Source organism: Ahaetulla prasina, chromosome 8 (genome assembly GCF_028640845.1).
Source record: "Ahaetulla prasina isolate Xishuangbanna chromosome 8, ASM2864084v1, whole genome shotgun sequence".
NCBI classification, from domain to species: Eukaryota; Metazoa; Chordata; class Lepidosauria; order Squamata; family Colubridae; genus Ahaetulla; species Ahaetulla prasina.
Window position 1 is genome coordinate 90,492,998 of NC_080546.1, and position 22,206 is coordinate 90,515,203.

Sequence of the window (22,206 nt, forward strand, 5' to 3'; positions counted from 1 at the left end):
CCCTGCAATGGAGGAGGGAAGCAAGGAGCAGAGAGAGAGAGAAAGAAAGAGTGCAAGGGGGGGAAACTTCCTGCAAAGCCAAAAAAAAAATAAATCCTTTTTTTTTTTTTTGCTCCTGCGCGTGCAATTGCACCCCAGTTGCAACACGGTGCAACCTCGGTGCATTGCAACCAGCCCTTTTTGCAAAGGCAGGGCGTGCATCTCTCTGGAGTCTTTCTATTTCCTCCCAGGTGGAAGGGACCGGCGTGTTTTCTGGGCTGCCACGCCGGGTTTGCACGGGTTGCAGGAGCAACAGCAGCAGCAAGGGCTTTGTCCGGACCGGACCGGACCGGACCGGGGTAGGGTAAGGCACCGAAGCTTTGGCTGCGGGTGGTCTCTGCTGGGGTGGGGTCCCCTTTTGCATGGATCCAGCGGATCCAGCGAAGCGGCCGCACCGCTCTGTGCAGGTAGTCCTCGGCTTGCGACGCGACGCTTCGCTTAGTGACCGACGTTTGCAAAAGGGACTTGGGACTCCCCTAACCCTTAACCCCGACCCGTTGTTTTTTTTTCCCGGTCCTAAGTCCCTAAAAACGGACTTAGGAGCGTTGCACACACGCACACACACGGGTCCCCTGGTCCAAATTTCAGACGTTGACTCGCACTTACGACGGTCGCAGGGTCCCGGAATCGCGCGATATTCCCCCCCTTTTGCGACCTTCGGACAAGCCAAGTCCACGGGGAAACCAGATATTCAATGGGCCTCTGGTGGTTCAACAGGCTAATGCAGCCTGTTATTAACAGCAACTGCTTGCAATATTGCAGGTTCAAGTCCCACCAGGCCCAAGGTTGACTCAGCCTTCCATCCTTTATAAGGTAGATAAAATGAGGACCCAGATTGTTGGGGGCAATAAGTTGACTTTGTATATAAATATACAAATACGATGAAGACTATTGCTTGACATAGTGTAAGCTGCCCTGAGTCTTCGGAGAAGGGTGGGATATAAATGCAAATTAAAAAAAAACACAATTGGGCTACTAGCTTAACCAAGGCGGTGACTCACTTAATAACGGCGGCAAGAGAGCTGGTAAAGAGGAGCAAAACTCTGACTTAACCAATGTTTCATCTTAACAACAGAAGAGTTGGGCTCCGTTGTGGTCATAAGACAAGAACTTCCTGTATGGCTACGTCGTAAGAATATGCCTTGGTCTCCTGTTGTTGTTGTTATTATTATTATATTTTTTAATATTATATATATATATATATATATATATATATATATATATATATATATATATATATATATATATATATATATATATAGGTCTTTAGTTATTCGGGTTTTCTCCCGTAAAATTGGAAGTATCTTGGCGACGTTTCGACAAAATCCCATTCGTCATCATCAGGCTAGGTGCTTACAGCTTCGTATTTCTAGGAGAAATACTTTCAGCTTCTAGGAGAAATACTTACAGCTTCGTATTTCTAGGAGAAATACGAAGCTGTAAGCACCTAGCCTGATGATGACGAATGGGATTTCGTCGAAATGTCGCCAAGATACTTCCAATTTTACGCGGGAGAAAACCCGAATAACCAAAGACCTACATACAAACTCCCGCGAAAACCTCAGAAAACATATATATATATATATATAGGTAGGTAGGTAGGTAGGTAGGTTGGTCTTTGGTTATTCGGGTATTCTCCCGCATAAAATTGGGAGTGTCTTGGCAACGTTTTGACGAAGTCTCATTCGTCATCTTCAGGCTGGTGTTTACAGCTTTGTGCTTCTAGGAGCAATTTCAATTCAATTGCCAGAAGCAATCTCAATTTGCTCCTAGAAGCACGAAGCTGTAAACACCAGCCTGAAGATGACGAATGAGACTTCATCGAAACGTCGCCAAGACACTTCCAATTTTACGCGGGAGAATACCCGAATAACCAAAGACCTACATACAAATACCCACGAAACCCTCAGAAAAGATATATATATATAGTATATATATATAATGTGATTGCTTAATTGTATAGCCTATGACTATCATTAAGTGTTGTATCATTAAGTATTAAATTTGCACCCTATGACTATCATTAAGTGCTGCAAGTGTTGTACCTTGATGAAGGTATCTTTTCTTTTATGTACACTGAGAGCTTATGCACCAAAGACAAATTCCTTGTGTGTCCAATCACACTTGGCCAACAAAGAATTCTATTCTATTCTATTCTAATATATATATCATTAGGAGCTGGGTGTTTTTTTTAAAAAACACAGTTCTTAAAACAGTCAAGTCATTTGTTTGCCTTAAATGCAACTTTGTTGTGGGAAGACAGTATTATAAAAAGAGTAAAACTTTCTTTTAAGAAACATTGATGCAGTATGTCCGGAAATGGCTAAATACTATTAGGAAAAAAGAAAAAAACTTACAAAAAACAAACAGACAGAACAGAGCAGAAATTAACAGGAGGCAAAAAGAAAGATGTCTTACTTAGCAACGGAAATGTTGTACTCAGTTGTGGCCGTAAATCGAGGATCACCTGCCTAGGATGGAGTGGTGGTGGAATTGGGAGGGGACTCTTGTCAGCTTACTGCAATTGAAACTTACCCATTCTTCTTTTAAGGCAACCGTCGCCATATAAAAGAGAAGAAAAAGGAGTTGAAAAGTCAGAAGCAGCGGAAACCAAGGGCGTAAAAAGAAGAGGACATTTAAATTTCAGCTAAATTTGATTCACGGCGACTTCGTTCACAATACGCCTACCTATCTTTCCTGAAGTCACTTTTGTATCTGTTGTGCCATGCCTTTCAACTCGCTCTCCGGGAAGTGACTATCTCTCAGAAAATAAATATATCTATATCTATATATATTGCAAATTTAGGGAAAGAAAAATCGGAGCAACTGAAGTATATTTGTGCAAGGAAAACGAAGCTGGCTTTTTTGCAGAATTTATCCAGCCTGTCCACCTGTATGAAGAAGAAATGGACACAGTAATAGATGGTCTTTTTCCGCCGTGCCTTTTTAATGTTCTTTTTTTAAGAATACCTACCTCTGTCTTTGGCGGGAATTTGGACTAAAACTTCCTGTGGTTATTACAGAAATGAATATATCTGTAGAAGCGTTATTCTAAATACTAGGCTTCTGGGAACATAGGCTTTGCTCAGCCTGGATTTTGGAATTAATCTGGAAGGATGCCTTCGTTCTTTAAAACGGCATTCTATATCTCCGCCAGGTGTCAGGTGTCCCTCAATGCTACTTTTCTTCGGACATTAAAACCTTCTCTACGTCATGGTGCTCCCTCAAGGAAATATTGCTCCAGGACAAACAAGGTGATAGAAATTTGTTACTTGCTTTTTAAAAAAGCCATCTAACTTTTACAGCTTATCTCCAAACAGGTGGGAATCCAGAAATACATTGACCCTGAATCAGAGTAATTCCTCCTTATTTGGATATAAAAGCTTTGCTTTTTATTGTTCCTTGACAGAGTCTGGTATTCTGAGATAGATTTGTGAGGTCTTTGCTTCTCTCTGAGCTGGGTTGTTTTCTTACAAACGTTTCATGACCCAACTAGGTAACATCATCAGTGCTGGAAGGAAGTGAGGTTTGTGGAGGGGAGGAGGAAGAGGAGGACCAAGGTCTGTGCTTCTCTCTGAGCTTGGTTGTTTTCTGGCAGATGTTTCATAACCCAACTAGAGAACATCCTCAGTGCTAACTGTCTTTCTCCCTTTTAGCACTGATGACATTACCTAGTTGGGTCACGAAATGTCTGCAAACAAAACCAAGCAAACTCAGCGCCAAAGACCTCGCTTTTCATCTCTGAGCTAAAATATTCTCTTCTTTTAGACTGATTTCTAGGCAGAGAAAGCCACACCAGCCTCTTGACCAAATGTTGATTCATCCAATCTATATATATATAAAAGCAAAAACCACTCATGTCGTAATCATGAAATCTTCAAAACCGTGAAGCCTACAAACTTGAAATTTGCCATGTGTGTTCCTCTTGGCTTCTAGGTGCTCACTAAGAAAGGATTTTTCGAAATGACCATCAGAGCCATCGGAGTATTTCCTATGTTATTATTAACACGCTCTGATGCTAAGGAGTTCTACTCCCCCTCCCCGCCTGAAAAGAAATCTGTTCCAAATGCAAAAACACAAGCAGAGGAGAGGAGTTTCACTTTCAGTTTCACAACAAGAAGCAGCTTTAATACAGAACAGTTGAACTAAGCCACGCCCAGCGTCCTTCCTGTCTCCTTCTTGCTCACACAGCAAATACTGTTTGAGTTTCCAAACACCCCTCAACTCTTATACACTGACAGGATGCTAGCCAGATGAATGGATGCTGCGGGCTGGGACATTATACTCCCCTTCCCCCTCTGTTCCAACTGCCATTTGCATTATATTAACACACTCTGATGCTATGGATTCACACATTCTTCTTAATGTACAGCTAGTTTATAATAATTAGGATGTTTTGAGTGCTACCCGACAAGCATTTTACAGAATAGGCATGGAATCTAGAACTGTGTGTACATTGTTTGTTTGACTCCTGAATGAAGAGCCAGCCTTTTTTAAGTTGAAAGGATTCTTGAACTCTTGTCATGAAACAGTTTTTAAACGGCTTTTAACTAATTCGTGTTTTTCTTTTTTGATCTTTTTAGGATGCAGTGGATATGTCGTTGTTCCCTGCAGAAAATATTAGAAATTTTAGCATAATAGCCCATGTCGATCACGGAAAGAGTACGTTAGCAGATCGGCTGCTGGAAATAACAGGTGCAGTAATTTTTATAAAGATATGTGCCTCTCAATTTGCCTATTTGGCTATGCGTCGTCAGGCCAAGTTTCTTTTCATTTGCTGAAAATTCCACAAGGAAAATATTTCAAACATTTTAAGATCCCTGGGTTTAAAATGAAGTGTTTCTCCATGGAAGTGACTCTTAAAATTTAGTTTATTGACAACTTTAAGACTTGTGGGTGTCATTTTCCAGAATTCTCCAGACTGCATGATAGTCTTGCATGGCTGGCTGGGGAATTCTGGGAGTTGGAAGTCGACAAATCTTAAAGCTGCCAAATTTGGAGATCCCTGGCGTATTCATTTAGAATCAAGAAACTAGGAAGTGTTGAAATTTCTGTTCTATTTAGACCTGGTAAAATAAAGGATGTTGCATTTTCAGCGTATTTGTTCTGAAACGACAGCAGACTGGCATTGTAAGGGAAAAAAAATGTTGACCATATATATTCACCCCTAAGCCGAATAGTTTGCAAAATACAAGATTGCAAGTAGATACCTTAATGGCCGCAGGGGATTTGCTTAATGACCACAAGGGGAAGTAGAGTTGTAAATCTCATGGTCACGTGATGTCTTGGTTAACAACCGTGGCCTTAGGGAAAAATGAATTCCGAAATCCATTGAATTCTCACGATGTCTCGCTTAATGACAAGAGTCACTGGTCTCAATTAATACCTGTATGTTAGTCCATTTTCTTTGGTTTTGAGAGTCAACACGGAAAAATGGGACTTGGATCCCTGTATCGATGGCTAATAAGAAATGGGTGTCCCTCTACTCATTGAAGGCTCTTCAGTCTTGCGGGGGCTTGGATGAGTGAGGGGGAGAGAGTTTTGCCAATTGTCTTTGTGCCACTCCTGAGTCTGGCCAAATCTGACCTCAGGGGAGGTGGGGGGGGGCTCCCTTAGATGACTGTGGTCAGAAGAGTAACTTTGAGAGTTGATGGGCATCACCGCAGCTTCATTGGGTGGACACTTGAGTGGACCAAGGAACCACTGGTGTTGTGGTCTGTCGGCTGCCAGCCTCTCCAGCAGCCGAATCGGAGGAGGAGGAGGAGGAGGCGTGGGAGTCAGGGCCAGCATCAAGGCAACTTGAGAGCTCTGAGGGGAAAGAGGGAATGGAGCAGTCAGAGAGAGTGGCAGAGGCCGGCCGTCAGTCCTCAGGTGGAGAGTCAAAAGCCCCCAGGTCTGGAGGTGGCTGATGAAGAAGAGGAGGAACAGCTGGGTCCAGTGCCTGATGCGCAGAAGGCAGAGGAGAGGAGAGCGGTGGAAATCTATGGGCCGGTCCTTGGGATGGAAGAGCCACTGCTGATACCGAAGCTCCACCCTAGCTCTTGGGATAAAAGGCAGGGGGCGGAGATGAATAGGTGTAGCAGACAACTATTCATCTCCCGGCCAGACAGACTTGTTAGCTGGCGGTGAGAGAGAATTTTTTTTTGCTGGTGCTGCCGGCGCTCCTAATGAAAGGAATCTTGGGAGTTCACTTCAGAGGGTTTGTCGTGTTAGGGGAGCTGGGTCAGTATACATGGGAAGAGAACGCAGCTCCGTCTCTTTTCACAATGAATAATAATCGAGGGCTATCTCTGATCCTCTAGGAGCAATTGCCAAAACAGACCATAATAAGCAGGTGCTGGATAAATTGCAAGTGGAACGCGAAAGGGGCATCACAGTGAAAGCTCAGACGGCTTCCCTCGTTTACAACCACGAAGGAACAAATTACCTCTTAAATCTCATCGATACACCTGTAAGTGCATATTTGGTTATGACTAGGAAGACTTACCGCTAAGCTGAAAGCCAGAGTCGGTGGCTGCCATCCAGTTCTCTGGTTGTTAGGCTCGCGCTGGGCTATCATCTCCTGATGTATTAACCATAAGCAATCCTTCTGCCTGTGGTTGAGGTCAAACAAATCCCCATTATCGTCAAGCAAGCGTGAAATGCATCATCTAATTAATCACCAAACATAATCCCCCCACGAATAGCGCTACAGCAGGGGTGAAATGCAAAATTTGTTACTACCGGATCTGTGGGCGTGGCTTGGGGGGGGGTAAAGGGCCGCGGTGTGGCTCAGGCTGTAAGATAGCCTGTTATTAAACACAGCTGCCTGCAATTACTGCAGGCTCGAGTCCCACCAGGCCCAAGGTTGACTCAGCCTTCCATCCTTTATAAGGTAGGTAAAATGAGGACCCAGATTGTTTGGGGGGGGCAATAAGTTGACTTTGTATATAAATATACAAATAGAATGAGACTATTGCCTTACACAATGTAAGCCGCCCTGAGTCTTCGGAGAAGGGCGGGATATAAATGTAAATAAATAAATAAAAAAGTAAATAAAAAAAATTAATAATGTGACTGGGTGGGCATGGCCAACGTGTTTTTTTTTTTTACTTTTAAAAGCATTTTTTCTACAACCTCTTCCGCCGAAGAGGTTGTAGAAAAAAATGCTTTTAAAGGGTTCTGACGATCCCAGCTGAGTTGCCTGATCGTCACAGGCTTTTGTTTTCTTTTAAAAGCATTTTTTTTTTGCCTTTAAAAGGAAAAAAAAGTCTCTGATGATCAGGCAACTCAGCTGGGGTCATCAGAGGAGCCTTTTAAAAGCATTTTTTTAACAGCCTCTTCAGCCGAAGAGGCTGTAGAAAAAAATCTTCGAAAGGGTTCTGACGATTTTAGCTGAGTTGCCTGATCGCCAGAACCCTTTAAAAGCATTTTTTACAGCCTCTTCAGGTGAAGAGGTTGAGAAAAAATGCTTTTAAAAGTTTCAGACCATCCAAGCTGAGCCGTGCGATCATCAGAGGCTTTTCTTTTTACTTTTAAAAGCATTTTTTTCAGCCGAAGGGAAAATGCTTTTAAAAGTTAAAAAAAAAAAATCTGATGATCGCGTGGCTCAGCTGGGCATAAATTTCCAGGTCATCAGCGGGGTCGAAATAGGGCACAAAACCAGGCAATCAAAGCCCCTCCCCCATTTTTTATGAGCAGGTCCTGCTTGAATCATACGTCACATCTGCCAGTTCTTTTATGCCAATAAAGAGATTGGCATAAGCAGCCATTTATTCCTGCCGTGGAAAGTTTGTTTATTCATCGCTGATCTCGGATTTAAGCTTCAGATATACCTGTTGTGGCCTGTCGGACGCCGGTCCCCCCAACAGCCAAATCAAATGAGGAGGAGGCTTGGGAGTCAGGGCCAGCATCGAGGCTCCAAGGGGGAAGAGGGAACAGAGCTGGCAGAAAGAGAAAAACAGACAGAGGTGGAGCCTGGGCTGTCCATCGGCCCTCAGGTGGAGAGTCAGCAGCCCCCAGGTCTGGAGGTAGCTGATGAGGAAGAGGCAGAACAGCTGGGTCCAGTGCCTGACGTGCGGATGCACAGAAGGCAGAGGAGAGGAGAACAGTGGCAATCTATGGGCCGGTTCTCGGGACAGAAGAGCCACTGCTGCTAGCGAAGCCCCACCCCTAGCTCGGGATCAAAGGCAGGGGGCGGAGACGAATAGATGTGGTAGACAACTATTAATCTCCCTGCCAGACAGACTTGTTAGCCTGTAGTGAGAGAGAAACTTTTCGTCGGGGCTGCCGAGGCTCCTAATAAAGAAAGCGTTGCTTCAACTGCCGAGGGTTTATTGTGTTTTGGGAGCTTGGTCAGAACTGCACCTATGAGAAGACAAAAGATGTATTCAGTAACGAATTAAAATTGCTTTGAGACTCTTCCGATAAATAACCAGTGGGCCACGTGAGAACTTCCCAGGAATCTATTGAGGCCCTTCCTCAGATGTTTCTTCCCTTCTGCTCAGGGCCACGTGGATTTTAATTATGAAGTGTCACGGTCGTTGTCGGCTTGCCAAGGAGTCCTGTTGGTTGTGGATGCAAATCAGGTAGGCTTTCAAAATTAAGTCGAGTTTTGTTTCTGAAGGGACAGTTCCCGTTTCCAGATACAGGCTATGCAAAACTGGCTCACCAAACAAATCATCATCATCTTTTAATGACCCCATAATCCCTTGTGGGGGGGGGTGGAGTCTGGGCAACTGAAGGGAGCTGAGTGTTTACTGGCCGGATGCCCTTCCCTGTCGCCAATGAGGAGTTTTGTTCAGCTGAAATATTATCATCGTGCCCAGAGAGAGAAATATCTGCCTCTACCTAGGATCGAACTCACAGCCTCCTGATTGTGAGGCGAGAGCTCCGCCTCTAGGCCACCGTACCACTTTGACCTCGCCGAACAAATGACTTGGTTAAATAACTTTTAAAAACATGAACAAGGACCAAAAGGGTTCTCTAAGTCTTTGCTAAGTCTTGTAAAAAAAAGAGGAATTGGTGCTCTTCATCAAGAATCTTAAATAAAAAAATGCTTTGGAACATGTGAAACATCTGTCCATATTAAGTTGCATTTTTGAGATGGATTAAGGATTTTCAGAGATGGGGCGCCTGCGTCGAGTATCTTAAAACTAGACAGATGAAGGGAGTAGGGATACAAATGGTTAAAGTGTTGTTGATCTTTTAATCAGGTGTGATATTATTTTATTGCCCTTGTTCTGGACTCTTTTATGGGCACGGTTTAGGAACCCCAGAGATTGGGCACCAAGGTCAGTAAAAAACAGCAGCTATGATCATGGTGGGATTTAAATAATTTAATAACCCGTTCTCTGGCTGGGTAGGCGTGGCCAGGTGGTCATGTGACTGGGTGGGTGTGGCCAACTCAACTTTACTCATTACACCCAGCCCCGCCTCCCGGCCACTCGTCTCAAAGCCGGAGGTGGGATTCAGCAATTCTGGCCGGTTCGGACTAATCCCACTACTGGCTGGCCCCGCCCCCCACTCGGTTTTTTGGGCTGTTTTCCGCCAATTTGGGTGTTTTTCAGCTCTTTTTCAGGCCGAAAAATGGGCAGGGGGCGGAGCCAGCCAGTGGTGGGATTAGCCAGTTAGCCAAACTGGGCAGAATTTTAATAACCGGTTCACGCGAACCGGCTGAATCTCACCTCTGGCTAGGAAGTTTCACATGGAGTAAATCTTTTCGTGCTTTATTCCGCTTTGGTTCATGAGCATCAATGCTGTTTTTGCCCAAAACAAAAACCTTGTAGTTTTTCCCCCCATCCTGTTTTTAAGATCTATAATCAAGCTTCTTTTTTACATAAACTCAATTTCACAAGGAATATACAAATGCATACAAAATGATCAGATTCTGCTTTCCTGTATGGACACTAACTAAAAATATTTTTCAGCCAAGTTTTTTTTTAATGAATAGAATAGAATAGAATAGAATTTTTTTTTTATTGGCCAAGTGTGATTGGACACACAAGGAATTTGTCTTGGTGCATAGGCTCTCAGTGTACATAAAAGAAAAGATACGTTCATCAAGGTACAACATTTACAACACAATTGATGGTCAATATATCAATATAAATCATAAGGATTGCCAGCAACAAGTTATAGTCATAGAGTCATAAGTGGAAAGAGATTGGTGATGGGAACTATGAAACGATTAATAGTAGTGCAGATTCAGTAAATAGTTTGACAGTGTTGATGGAATTATTTGTTTAGCAGAGTGATGGCCTTCGGGAAAAAACTGTTCTTGTGTCTAGTTGTTCTGGTGTGCAGTGCTCTATAGCGTCGTTTTGAGGGTAGGAGTTGAAACAGTTTATGTCCAGGATGCGAGGAGTCTGTAAATATTTTTCAGCCCTCTTCTTGATTCGTGCAGTATACAGGTCCTCAATGGAAGGCAGGTTGGTAGCAATTATTTTTTCTGCAGTTCTAATTATCCTCTGAAGTCTGTGTTTTTCTTGTTGGGTTGCAGAACCGAACCAGACAGTTACGTTTACATTGTTTGGCAAAACTCTGTGACCTTTTGAAGGGCAAAACATAACATTAGAATAGAATTAGAATAGAATTAGAATAGAATAGAATTAGAATTAGAATAGAATAGAATAGAATAGAATAGAATAGAATAGAATAGAATAGAATAGAATAGAATAGAATAGAATAGAATAGAATTCTTTATTGGCCAAGTGTGATTGGTCACACAAGGAATTTGTCTTGGTGCATACGCTCTCAGTGTACATAAAAGAACACGGAATTACGATGCCTATTTTAGTATCCCTAAATCCCAACATTGTGAAGAAAAAATTTTTTTTAAAAGGAGCAAAATTTCCCTCTTAAGATGTCGTCACTCATGTGGTCTTTTTAAAGCGATTTTTAAAATACAGTAGTGGCCAAAATTGTGGAAACGTTTTGGGAAAAGCGTATTTTCTAAAACTAGCTAATAACACCACTTTTTTTTTTTTGGAGTAGTACCATAAAATTATATATTAATGGAAAGATAATTTAATCAAAAATGTCACGCAAGAACTTTTAGGAAGGATTTGTTATTAGAATAGCAGTTACAGTATAAAGAAGAAAAGTGAAACACTTAGAAAAAACGAGATATACAAAAATGATCCCCATGTCATTGAATCCTTAGTTGGGTAACCTTTAGCATGAATGACGGCCTTACAACGGTCTTCCCATGGAGTGAACCAAGTCTTTGAGTTCTGCAGCTGTTCTAATGGGAAACCAGGATTGGATGATTGCTTCAATTAACTGGGTTTTATTGCTGGGTCACTTCTGAGTAACAAGTTTCTTTAATTAGCTCCGTAGATTGTCAATTGGGTGAAGGTCTGAGCTATTGCCAGGCCATTCCAGCAGTGGAATAGGATTATCTTCAAACTCCCAAAAAAAAAAAGTGGTGTTATTAGCCATCAAACCTCCAAAATACACTTTTCCCAAAAAGTTTCCACAATTTTGGCCACTACTGTAGAGTTAAAACACAACTCAAGTAAATTAGAGTCTGCTCCTGTCGTATTGGGGTTTAAGAAATCTGTAGAGATTGTTCTCCTTCTTCGGCTTTCTAATTGCCAACTGGGTTTAGTATTGATTTTTAATTTAACTCTAAACAAAACAAAACAAAACTATTAGCCTTCCTGGAACTGCCATGGTGGAGCCTAAATGAAAAATATAAAATAGCGCAGTGGGAGGAGAAGATTGTGTTTGCATGGTGGCACTTAAAAGATGGACCAATTAACTTCAAACAGGTATTCCTGAGATGGGACGAAATACGGTTTTTGAAACAGACTCATGGGCTGGAAATTTAATCATTACAAGTGGTGTGTTTGTTGTGGGAGTAGTAAAGATTTATCAGATTCTAAACCAAATTAGCAATAAAAACGTTACTTGCTCTGTTTCTAGTCTTTACAGTTAATCTTTTGTTTCAGGAGTACGAGCAGAAAAATGTACGTTCACATTCTTCTTGTTATATCAACAGATTTCTTGGGGGGCTTTCTCTTCTGCTTAAACAGCTGTTTTTGCAAACCACATAAAACGTTTCTGCAAATAGTTTGAAATTCATGTGTGGTTTTTTTTGTTGTTGTTTTAGGGTGTCCAGGCTCAAACTGTAGCCAACTTTTACCTTGCATATGAAGCACAGCTCTCAATCATTCCCATTATAAACAAGGTAAGATTTCCGCATTCTCCGCAGCATCAATTTTAGATGTTTTGCAAATCGTGCAGGCGGTCCTCGGCTTAGGACCGCAAAAAACTGAGCTCAAGATTTCTGTGGTTATGTGAGACAGTTGCTAAGTGAGTTTTGGCCCATTTTACGACTTTCCTTGCCACAGTTGTTAAGTCACTGGAATTGATAAGGTCTAGAACTCACCGTCTCCTGGTGGTAATTGGCCCAAACTCACCCAGCTGGCTTTTAGGGGTAAGGTGGGACTAGAACTCACCGTCTCCTGGTGATTGGCCCAAAGTCACCCAGCTGGCTTTCATGTCTAAGGCGGGACTAGAACTCACCCATCTCCTAATTTCTAGCCTGGTGCCTTAACCAAACTGGATTTTCTTTTTAAAATGGGGACTTACTTTAGGCACTTTCTAAGATTACACTTTTATTTTGTCAAGCTTCTTCACATATTTTCTCCCAATAATCCTCTTTGCCTTAAAAGTTCCAGATATTCAGGTTATTAGTTTTAAAAAAAAAATTAACAACAGTAAATGCACAAAGATCACCCCGCGCACCCTCCCCCGCCATATCAAAGAATATGTTTATCTTTTCTCATTTTGTGGCGATGGAATTCCAGCCGTTCACAGCAGGGACTGGTCTAATTTGAATTAAATATAATAGTATCCATTCTTTTGCAGATTGACCTCAAGAATGCAAACCCAGAAGTGGTTGAAAATCAAATTGAGAACACCTTCGATATCCTCAAAGAAGATTGCATTAGAGTAAGACAGCCTTCTTCAGTTTACAAATACCTGTGCATCTTTTTAAAATATATATATATATTTGTTTTCTGAGGTTTTCACGGGTATTTGTATGGAGGTCTTTGGTTGTTCGGGTTTTCTCCCATGTAAAATTCTTCTTCATCCATTTACTTCCTTCCCTTCCCTTCCCTTCCCTTCCCTTCCCTTCCCTTCCCTTCCCTTCTCTTCTCTTCTCTTCTCTTCTCTTCCCTTCCCTTCTTCCTTCTCTTCTCTTCTCTTCTCTTCTTTTCCTTCTCTTCCCTTCCCTTCCCTTCCCTTCTTCATCCATTTACTCTCTTCTCTTCTCTTCTCTTCTCTTCTCTTTTTTTCCTTTCTCTTCTCTTCCCTTCTTCATCCATTTACTCTCTTCTCTTCCCTTCCCTTCCCTTCCAATCCCATCCTTTCCACTCCACTCCGCTCCACTCCCATTCCATTCTACTCTACTCTTTCTCCAACCTTCCTTTCCCTTCTTCCTTCATCCTTTCTTCTTTCATCCTCTCTTTCTATCAACTCTCCTCCAGTTAATTTTAACTCCTAACTTTCTTTTTCTCTCTCTTTTTTTCCTCTTTCAAACTCTTCAGTTGACTGTAGAAAAGCTAAACGTTTTGAAAGAAACTAGTTTTACAGCTCTAGCTACTTACCGTATTTTTAGGAGTATAAGGCGCACCTTTTTCCCCCAAAAAAGAGGGTGAAAATCTGGGTGCGTCTTATACTCCAAATGTAGCCCTTCCCAGCTTCTCAAATGGAGGTTTCAGAGGCTGAAAAAAGCATCAGAAACGGAGCTTCAGAAAAGAAGCTCCCAAACAGAGCTTCAGGAAAAAAGCCCCCAAAGGGAGCTTCAGAAAAAAAGCCTCCAAACGGAGCTTCAGAAAAGAAGCCCCCAAACGGAGCTTCAGAAAAAAAGCCTCCAAACGGAGCTTCAGAAAAGAAGCCCCCAAATGGAGCTTCAGGAAAAAAGCCCCCAAACAAAGCTTCAGAAAAAAAAGCCCCCAAACAGAGCTTCAGAGGCTTTTTTTCTGAAGTTCTGTTTTGGAGGCTTTCAGAGGCAGAAAAAAGTTTTTTCTGAAACAGTTTCGGAGGCAGAAAAAAAAAGGCAAAAAAAAATAAAAGCAAGGCACAGAGCTCACATCCAAGGAACCTGTTGCTAAAATTCACCTCTGGGAACAGCTGATTGGGGGTATTCTGGGAGGCCGATCCACCTGCCAATCAGCTTTTTTCTCATTTTCCTCCCCAAAAACTAAGGCGCGTCTTATACTCCGGCGTGTCTTATACTCCAAAAAATAAAGTATGTTATCTGGATGTTTGCTGAAATATTTCTCTTACTTCTGTTGGGCATACAAGTGCCATTCTTTGGGCAAGAATTTTTCAGGTACAGGCCCCTTTTTGCAACCTTCTGACACGCAAAGCCAATGAGGGAAGCCAGATTCACTTAACAACCGGGTTACTAACTAACTTATCAACGGCAGTGAATCCCTTAACAACTGTGGCAAGAAAGGACATAACGCGCTTCACCGATGTCTCACTTAATGACATAAATTTTGGTCGTAAGTCAAGGACTGCCTGTATAAGGACTATTACAATGGAAGCAGTGCCTTGGGCTAGTTTGGGGGCATCATACCTGAAATGAGGCCAAATTGTCTTATTTTTAAAATCTTGTTTCAGATTTCGGCTAAACTGGGAACAAACGTTGAAAGGATACTTCAGGCGGTGATTGAAAGGATTCCGCCGTAAGTTGGTTTTCCTGTCGTATTTTTTTTCCCTCAGAGTTGTCACTTCGGACCTTTCAGTACATACAGGTCGTCCTCAACTTACGACAGTTTATTTAGTGACCGTTCCAAGCTTACAACGCCACTGAAAAAAGTGACTTATGACGGTTTTGCCGAAAATTCCTCTTCGGTTCTGACTGAGCTCTCCAAACACGAGAAATCCTCTTTATTTAAATAAATGATTCCTTTATTAGGAGCGCCGGCAGCCCCAGCAAAAAGTTTCTCTCTTAACGCCGGCTAACAAGTCTGTCCGGCCGGAAGATGAATAGTTGTCTGCCTCATCTATTAGCCTTTTCTCCCCACAGCTAGAGTGGGGCTTCATTAGCAGCTCTGGCTCTTCTTCCCAAGGACCAGCCCATAGATTTCCACTGCTCTCCTCTCCTCTCCTCTGCCTTCTGTGCAATTACATTCTTATGTATCTTTTTTTTACATATTTTACATACCATGTTTCCCCAAAAATAAGTCCTCCCCCCAAAATAAGCCCTCCCCGAAAATATTTAAGCACATGCACAGTCGGTCCTCGCCATTTCCTCTGGTTAGGGTTAGAGAGGCAGAGCTGGAAATCAGGTAAGACGGTAAGAGGATCCCCGTCTTACGGGACTGCCTACTGCCGGCCTCTATCTCCCAGCGTCCGGTGCATTCCCACAGAGAGGGACTCCTCAGGGTGCCGTCAGCCAAACAATGTCGACTGGCGGCCCCCAGGGGGAGGGCCTTCTCTGTGGGGGCTCCTACCCTGTGGAACGAGCTTCCCCTCGGGCTTCGACAACTACCTGACCTTAGAACCTTTCGCCGCGAACTTAAAACCTATTTATTCCATATGGCTGGACTGGTCTGATTTTAAATTTTTAAATTTTAATTGTGGGTTTTAAATTGTTGTAATTTGAATGGGGTGTAATGTTATTTTAAATTTCTGGCATATTTGAATCAGGTTTTTAAGGGTTGTTTTAATTATGGTGTATATTTCTGTTTTGTATTTTATTTGCCTGTTCACCGCCCTGGGTCCTTCGGGAGAAGGGCGGTATACAAATTAAAACATTATTATTATTATTATTATTATTATTATTATTATTATTATTATTATTATTATTATTATTATTATTATTATTATTATTATTATTATTATTGCTCCACATACCTCAAAATAATAAGACCTCTCCGAAAATAAAGCCAAGCATTTATTTCGGGGTTCAAAAAAATATAAGACAGGGTCTTACTTTTGGGGAAACACAGTATTTACATATTACATACTTCATACTTCATGTGCTGACAGCAGGGAGAATTGTATTTGCACAATATTGGAAAAATGAGAACACCTCCTCCCCCAGATGGAATATAATTCAGAAAATATTAGACTGTGCAGAGATGGATAGATTGACATTAAAAATAAAGGATAAGGCAGGTATAGAATATTACGCAGCATGGGATATGTGTTACCAGTGGTCAGATATAAGAGGTAGAAGTTACAAGAAGAAAGATTATTACTATGTATAAATAGAAGTTAAGCTATTATGAATACAATTATAAATAACATTATTATTATTTTATTCATTAAACATGAAACTCAGTCAACTGGACATTTAAAAATGCATCACAAATACCATTGACTGATGCTAATGGTTGATACGGGTTGCTGCCAGCGTCCTAGGAATCAACCAAGTACCTTTCTTAAGATGTGCGATGTTCCAAGTAGCGCAGTTTTTTGCAGTTCGGCTGGTGTCATTGCAGGAAGCTGCAATTTCTTGATGTGTTTTATAAAATTCTTGGACATGGTACCAAGTGCCCCGAGGACAATGGGTATCACTGTTACATGTTTCATCTATAGCCGTGTAGTTTCGATGGCCAGGTCGCGATATTTCATGATTTTTTTCCAGTTCTTTTTCTTCGATTCTGGCGTCTCCTGGTACCGCAATGTCAATAAATCGTACATTTTAGTTTTCGACAACTGTGATATCTGGCGTATTGTGTTCCAAATGACAATCTATCTGTATTTGAAAGTCCCACAAGATCTTTACCGTCTTAGTTTCAGTTTCAACATTTTTACATTCAACATTTCAACATTATTATTATTATCTCTTTTATTCATTAAACATGAAACTCAGTCAACTGGACATTTAAAAATGCATCACAAATACCATTGACTGGTGCTAATGGTTGATACGGGTTGCTGCCAGCGTCCTAGGAATCAACCAAGTACCTTCTTAAGATATACGATGTTCCAAGTAGCGCAGTTTTTTGCAGTTCGGCTGGTGTCATTGCAGGAAGCTGCAATTTCTTGATGTGTTTTATAAAATTCTTGGACATGGTACCAAGTGCCCCGAGGACAATGGGTATCACTGTTACATGTTTCATCTATAGCCGTGTAGTTTCGATGGCCAGGTCGCGATATTTCATGATTTTTTTCCAGTTCTTTTTCTTCGATTCTGGCGTCTCCTGGTACCGCAATGTCAATAAATCGTACATTTTAGTTTTCGACAACTGTGATATCTGGCGTATTGTGTTCCAAATGACAATCTATCTGTATTTGAAAGTCCCACAAGATCTTTACCGTCTTAGTTTCAGTTTCAACATTTTTACATTCAACATTTCAACATTATTATTATTATCTCTTTTATTCATTAAACATGAAACTCAGTCAACTGGACATTTAAAAATGCATCACAAATACCATTGGCTGGTGCTAATGGCTGATCTGGGTTGCTGCCAGCATCCTAGGTATCAACCAAGTACCTTCTTAAGATGTAGGATGTTCTGTATAGCGCAGTTTTTTGCAGTTATTATTGTTATCGATTTTCATTATTATTATCAGAATAATTGTCATTTCTCTGTAAAACGAAATGGACCCAGACAATAGACTGTTTTCAAAATATCTATGCATAACTGGACTAGAATTTTAGTTTTAAATTTAATTTTAATGGGGTTTTTATCATTTTAACTGTAATTTTAAATTTTCGGCCTATTTAAATAAGTTTTTTAATTTAGTGTTTTATCTTGTATTATATTTGTATTTTTATCGGGCTGTAAACCGCCCTGAGGCCTTCGGGAGATAGGGCGGTATAAAAATTTGATTAAATAAATAAATAAAATATAAAATTAAATTTTTAAAAAATCACATTTTTTCAGTGCCGTTCTAACTTTGAACGGCCACTAAACGAACTGTTTTAAGTCAGATGACCTGTATACCTTGTTTTTTTTAAAAAATGCTGTTGCAATTGGATCTTTCGGGGTGTGGGGGGGGGACACTCGATTCCGAGCGATAACTTTCTACAGCTTTTTTGTGACATCTGTTGCTCCTTGTGAAACAGGCCAGTGGTTAATGTCCACGAGCCCTTGAAAGCCTTGGTGTTCGATTCTACCTTCGACACTTACCGAGGGGTCATCGCCAACATCGCGCTGTTCAGTGGAGAAATCCACAAAGGCCACAAGATCACAACGGCTCACACTAAGAAGATTTACGAAGTGAATGAAGTAGGAATCCTGACACCCGACCAGTGGCCAACCGATAAACTGTAAGTTTTGGAAAGCAAAAAAATAGAGGGAGGGGGAGAGAGGGAGGAGGAGGGAGGGAGAGGAGGGAGAGGAGGGAGGAGAGGAGGAGGAGAGAAGGGGAGGAAGGGGAAGGAGGAGGAGAGGAGGAAGGAGGGAGGGAGAGAGAGAGAGAGGAAGGAGGAGGGAGAGGAGGGAGGAGAGGAGGGAGAGGGAGGGGAGAGGGAGGAGGGAGAGAAAATATTATGAAAGCAGTGTATCTTGTAAATGTTTATAAACTTCTGTTGGTAGTTCATCCGGTCTTGGCGACTTGTTATTCTTTTGTCTTTTAATCGCCTCTGTTAGTTCCATCATCGTTATTCTTTCATTTAGCATAATTTTCACAGTTTCAGACAGTTTTGGTAGTTCCACTTTTTCCAGGTGTCGCTTTATGTTTTTTCTTCCGACGCTTTTTCTTGGTCATATATATACAGTAGTGGCCAAAATTGTGGAAACCTTTTGGGGGAAGTGTATTTTGGAGATTTGATGGCTAATAACCCCACTTTTTATTTTGGAGTTTCAAGATAATCCTATTCCACTGCTGGAATGGCCTGGGAATAGCCCAGACCTTCACCCAATGGAAAGTCTATGGAGCCAATTAAAGAAACTGGTTAGTCAGAAGTGACCCAGCAATAAAACCCAGTTAATAGAAACCTTCCTTCAATCTTGGTTTCACATGGTAACAGCTGCAGAACTCAAAGACTTGGTTCACTCCATGGGAAGACGTTCTAAGGCCATCATTCATGCTAAGTAAGCTTACCCGACTAAAGTATTCACTGACGTGGGATCATTTTTGTATATCTCATTTTTTTCTACATGCTTCACTGTTCTTCTTTATACTGTAACTGCTATTCTAATAGCAAATCCTTCCTAAAAGTTATTGCATTACGTTCTTGATTAAATTATCTTTCCATTGATATATAATTTTATGGTACTACTCCAAAAGAAAGTGGTGTTAATAGCTAGTTTTAGAAAATACACTTGTCCCAAAAGCTTTCCACAATTTTGGCCACTACTGTAGTTTTCTATAGAATTCCTGAATTATTTTCTTTTTAGTCTCATTTTGATAACTGTAGTTTTTCCTTCTCATCTTTTGATTTCTTATTCTTAGGGCTGTGATATTTGTTTGTTTGTTTTTGAGAAATGGTGTTTTTCTTTCCTTTAATATATATGGAATGTTATCATGCTACCTCTAGTAGATAAAAATTAGATTATGGGATTCTAGAATGTCTTCACCTTCTTCATAAATTAGCAATAACAAATCAGATTAAACAGAGTTGGAAGGGACCTTGGAGATCTTCTAGTCCAACCCCCTGCTCAGGAAAACCCTATCCCATTTCAGACAAATGGTTGCCCAATCTCTTTTCTTAAAAACGTCCAAAAACTTTTGTGCATCCAAAGTTGGCACAACGATCTTTTGCAGCATTCTGCAGTTGAGGTAACCCGATTCCTAATCGTCTTTATCTACTGTGACTTGAAAGGTCTTCATGTAATATCGTAAAACTTTTATCGTTTAGGTACGCTGGCCAGGTGGGCTATATGATTGCTGGAATGAGAGAGATTATTGATGCCCAAATAGGAGATACGGTCTATTTGCATAACCAAGTGGTGGAACCGTTTCCTGGGTTTAAATCTGCAAAACCCATGGTCTTCGCAGGTAAGAGGGGCACGGGTCAAAAGATTTGGGGCGGGGGGCAGTGTTTAAGTCAGTGGTGACTCCTAGTGGCTGCCTGACTGGTTCTTGCAGTTTTCTTGGCTCTTTAAGAAGGAGGGACAGAGAGATAGACAGACAGACAGATGGACAGACAGACCCTGGCCCAGTCACCCAAGGCAGTAGAAGAATTCTTAGCCTCCAGGTTTCTGTTACCCACTTACTCCTCCCAGGAGTGGCCAATGATTTACAGCTCTTTAGTACATCTGTATGTGTGCGTTTGTGTGCATTTGTTCGTGTGTGTTTGTGTGTGTGTGAGAAAGAGAGATGGAGCGTTTAAATTTCAATTAACATTTCAAAATGTTAATATAGTACACTGCCCAGAGTCCCTTTCTCTGCCAGGACATGAACAGTTTTTAAATAAGATAAATAGATGATAATATAGGTGATAGATAGATAAATGATAGATAGATAGATAGATAGATAGATAGATAGATAGATAGATAGATAGATAGATAGATAGATAGATAGGAGAGAGAAAGATGGATGGAGAGAGGAGAGATGGAAAAAGGCATAGATGTAGATGAATAGAAATAGATAGATAGATAGATAGATAGATAGATAGATAGATAGATAGATAGATAGATAGATAGATGAGAGAGAGAGAGAAAGATGGATGGAGAGAGGAGAGATGGAGAGAGGCATAGATGTAGATGGATAGAGATAGATGGATAGAGAGAGAGATGGAGAGATGGAAAGAGGCATAGATGTAGATGAATAGAGATAGAGAAATAGATAGGGATGGATGGATGGATGGATACATAGATGAATAGATAGAGATGGATAGATAGAGATGGATGGACGGACGAAGGACAGATCTCCTAGTAAACCTCTCATTTAAAAAAAAAAATAATCTTTGAATTTTTTCTGCCACTGGAGAAATGGCCCAAATGCCTCTTCCAGAAATTCCCCATTCAACTGCAACCTCTATGCAGCAGAAATACCTCGATGGCACGCTCACCTGGAAGTCATTGTCGTGGCACCCTAAGTGTGCTTGAAAACATGTACCTGCGCGCGAGTTTGCTACAGGTGTTGGGCGTGGAACCTGAGAACAAGTCCTCCCCTTAGGCGTGAATTCCAGCCGGATGACTTTGGGCCAGTCTGTATCACCCTAGGAAGGAGGAGGAGGAGGAGAAGGAGACCATTGTCCACCATTCCAGAAAGGCTACCAGTATGAAATGGATTGGACCAGGGTTCTCCAACCTTGGCAACTTTAAGACTTGTGGACTTCAACTCCCAGAATTCTGGGAGTTGAAGTCCACAAGTCTTAAAGTTGCCAAGGTTGGAGACCCCTGGATTGGACGACAGTGCAGGATCGCCTAAAGCAGAGGGATCCAACCTTGGTCGCTTGAAGACCTGTGGACTTCAGCTCCCAGAATTCCCCAGCCAGCCGTGTGCTGGATGTCTAGAGGTCTTCCAAGTTTGTTGGACACTCCCAAGTCTTCAGGAACATCCATGGCTAAAAACCCACCTTCTGTCTGGACAGGGGTGTTTCCAACGGACCAGTCCGAATATTCTAACTTGAAAGGAGCCCTGGAGAAACTGACCCTCAACGACTCCAGTGTGACCATCCAACGGGACAACAGTCTGGTTTTGGGAGCTGGGTGGAGGTGAGTGACACTTGCACCCGTCGCTAAGTGATCCGGTCGCTTAGCGGCCATTCCAAGTTACAACGGCGTTGGAAACCGTGGCTTAGGACCGTTGTTCACGCTTCAAACGACCGTTAAAATCCTCTCCTGATGGTCACCTGATGAAAATTCAGGCAAATGACTCATACTTATGACGAACATGGGGTCGCCTTTTGCGACCTGACAAGCAGTGCGCCAGATTGGCTTCCCAACCCATGTGACTGACATAACGGCAGGGATTCGCCGTGTCATATCGTAACACAAGTTACTGTATATTTCACCCTGAAGACTGTCTTAATGGATTTTGCTCTCCCAGATAAGGAACTTGATTACGTTTAAGTCCGTTAAATTTTAAGTACAGGTAGTCCTCGACTTACAGCCGTTCATTTAGTGACCGTTTGAAGTTACAACGGCACTGGAAAAAACCCGACTTACAGCCGTTTTCCACACTTACAAACCATTGCAGCCTCTCCATGATCAAAATTCAAACACTTTGGCAACCGACTCACGTTTATGACGGTTGCAGTGTCCCGGGATCACTTGATCCGCTTTTGCGACCGTCTGGCAAGCCAAGTCAATGGAC

At 41.8% G+C, this 22,206-nt stretch overlaps 1 protein-coding gene across 2 annotated transcripts in view; it reads left to right on the plus strand.

Moving 5' to 3' along the window:
• The window catches only part of GUF1 (GTP binding elongation factor GUF1), a 33,723-nt gene continuing 11,517 nt past the window's right edge, over positions 1–22,206 (plus strand). The window contains exons 1-11 of one of the 2 annotated variants that reach the window (XM_058193344.1): positions 1–343; positions 2,591–3,293; positions 4,623–4,734; positions 6,342–6,490; positions 8,526–8,606; positions 12,134–12,211; positions 12,895–12,978; positions 14,659–14,723; positions 18,065–18,268; positions 19,802–19,941; positions 21,482–21,605. In XM_058193344.1, the coding sequence (XP_058049327.1) occupies positions 3,156–3,293; positions 4,623–4,734; positions 6,342–6,490; positions 8,526–8,606; positions 12,134–12,211; positions 12,895–12,978; positions 14,659–14,723; positions 18,065–18,268; positions 19,802–19,941; positions 21,482–21,605 (1,175 nt within the window). In that variant the 5' untranslated portion in view covers positions 1–343; positions 2,591–3,155. The remainder of the gene's footprint in view (positions 344–2,590; positions 3,294–4,622; positions 4,735–6,341; positions 6,491–8,525; positions 8,607–12,133; positions 12,212–12,894; positions 12,979–14,658; positions 14,724–18,064; positions 18,269–19,801; positions 19,942–21,481; positions 21,606–22,206) is intronic. The other variant, XM_058193345.1, reaches the window with a different exon arrangement.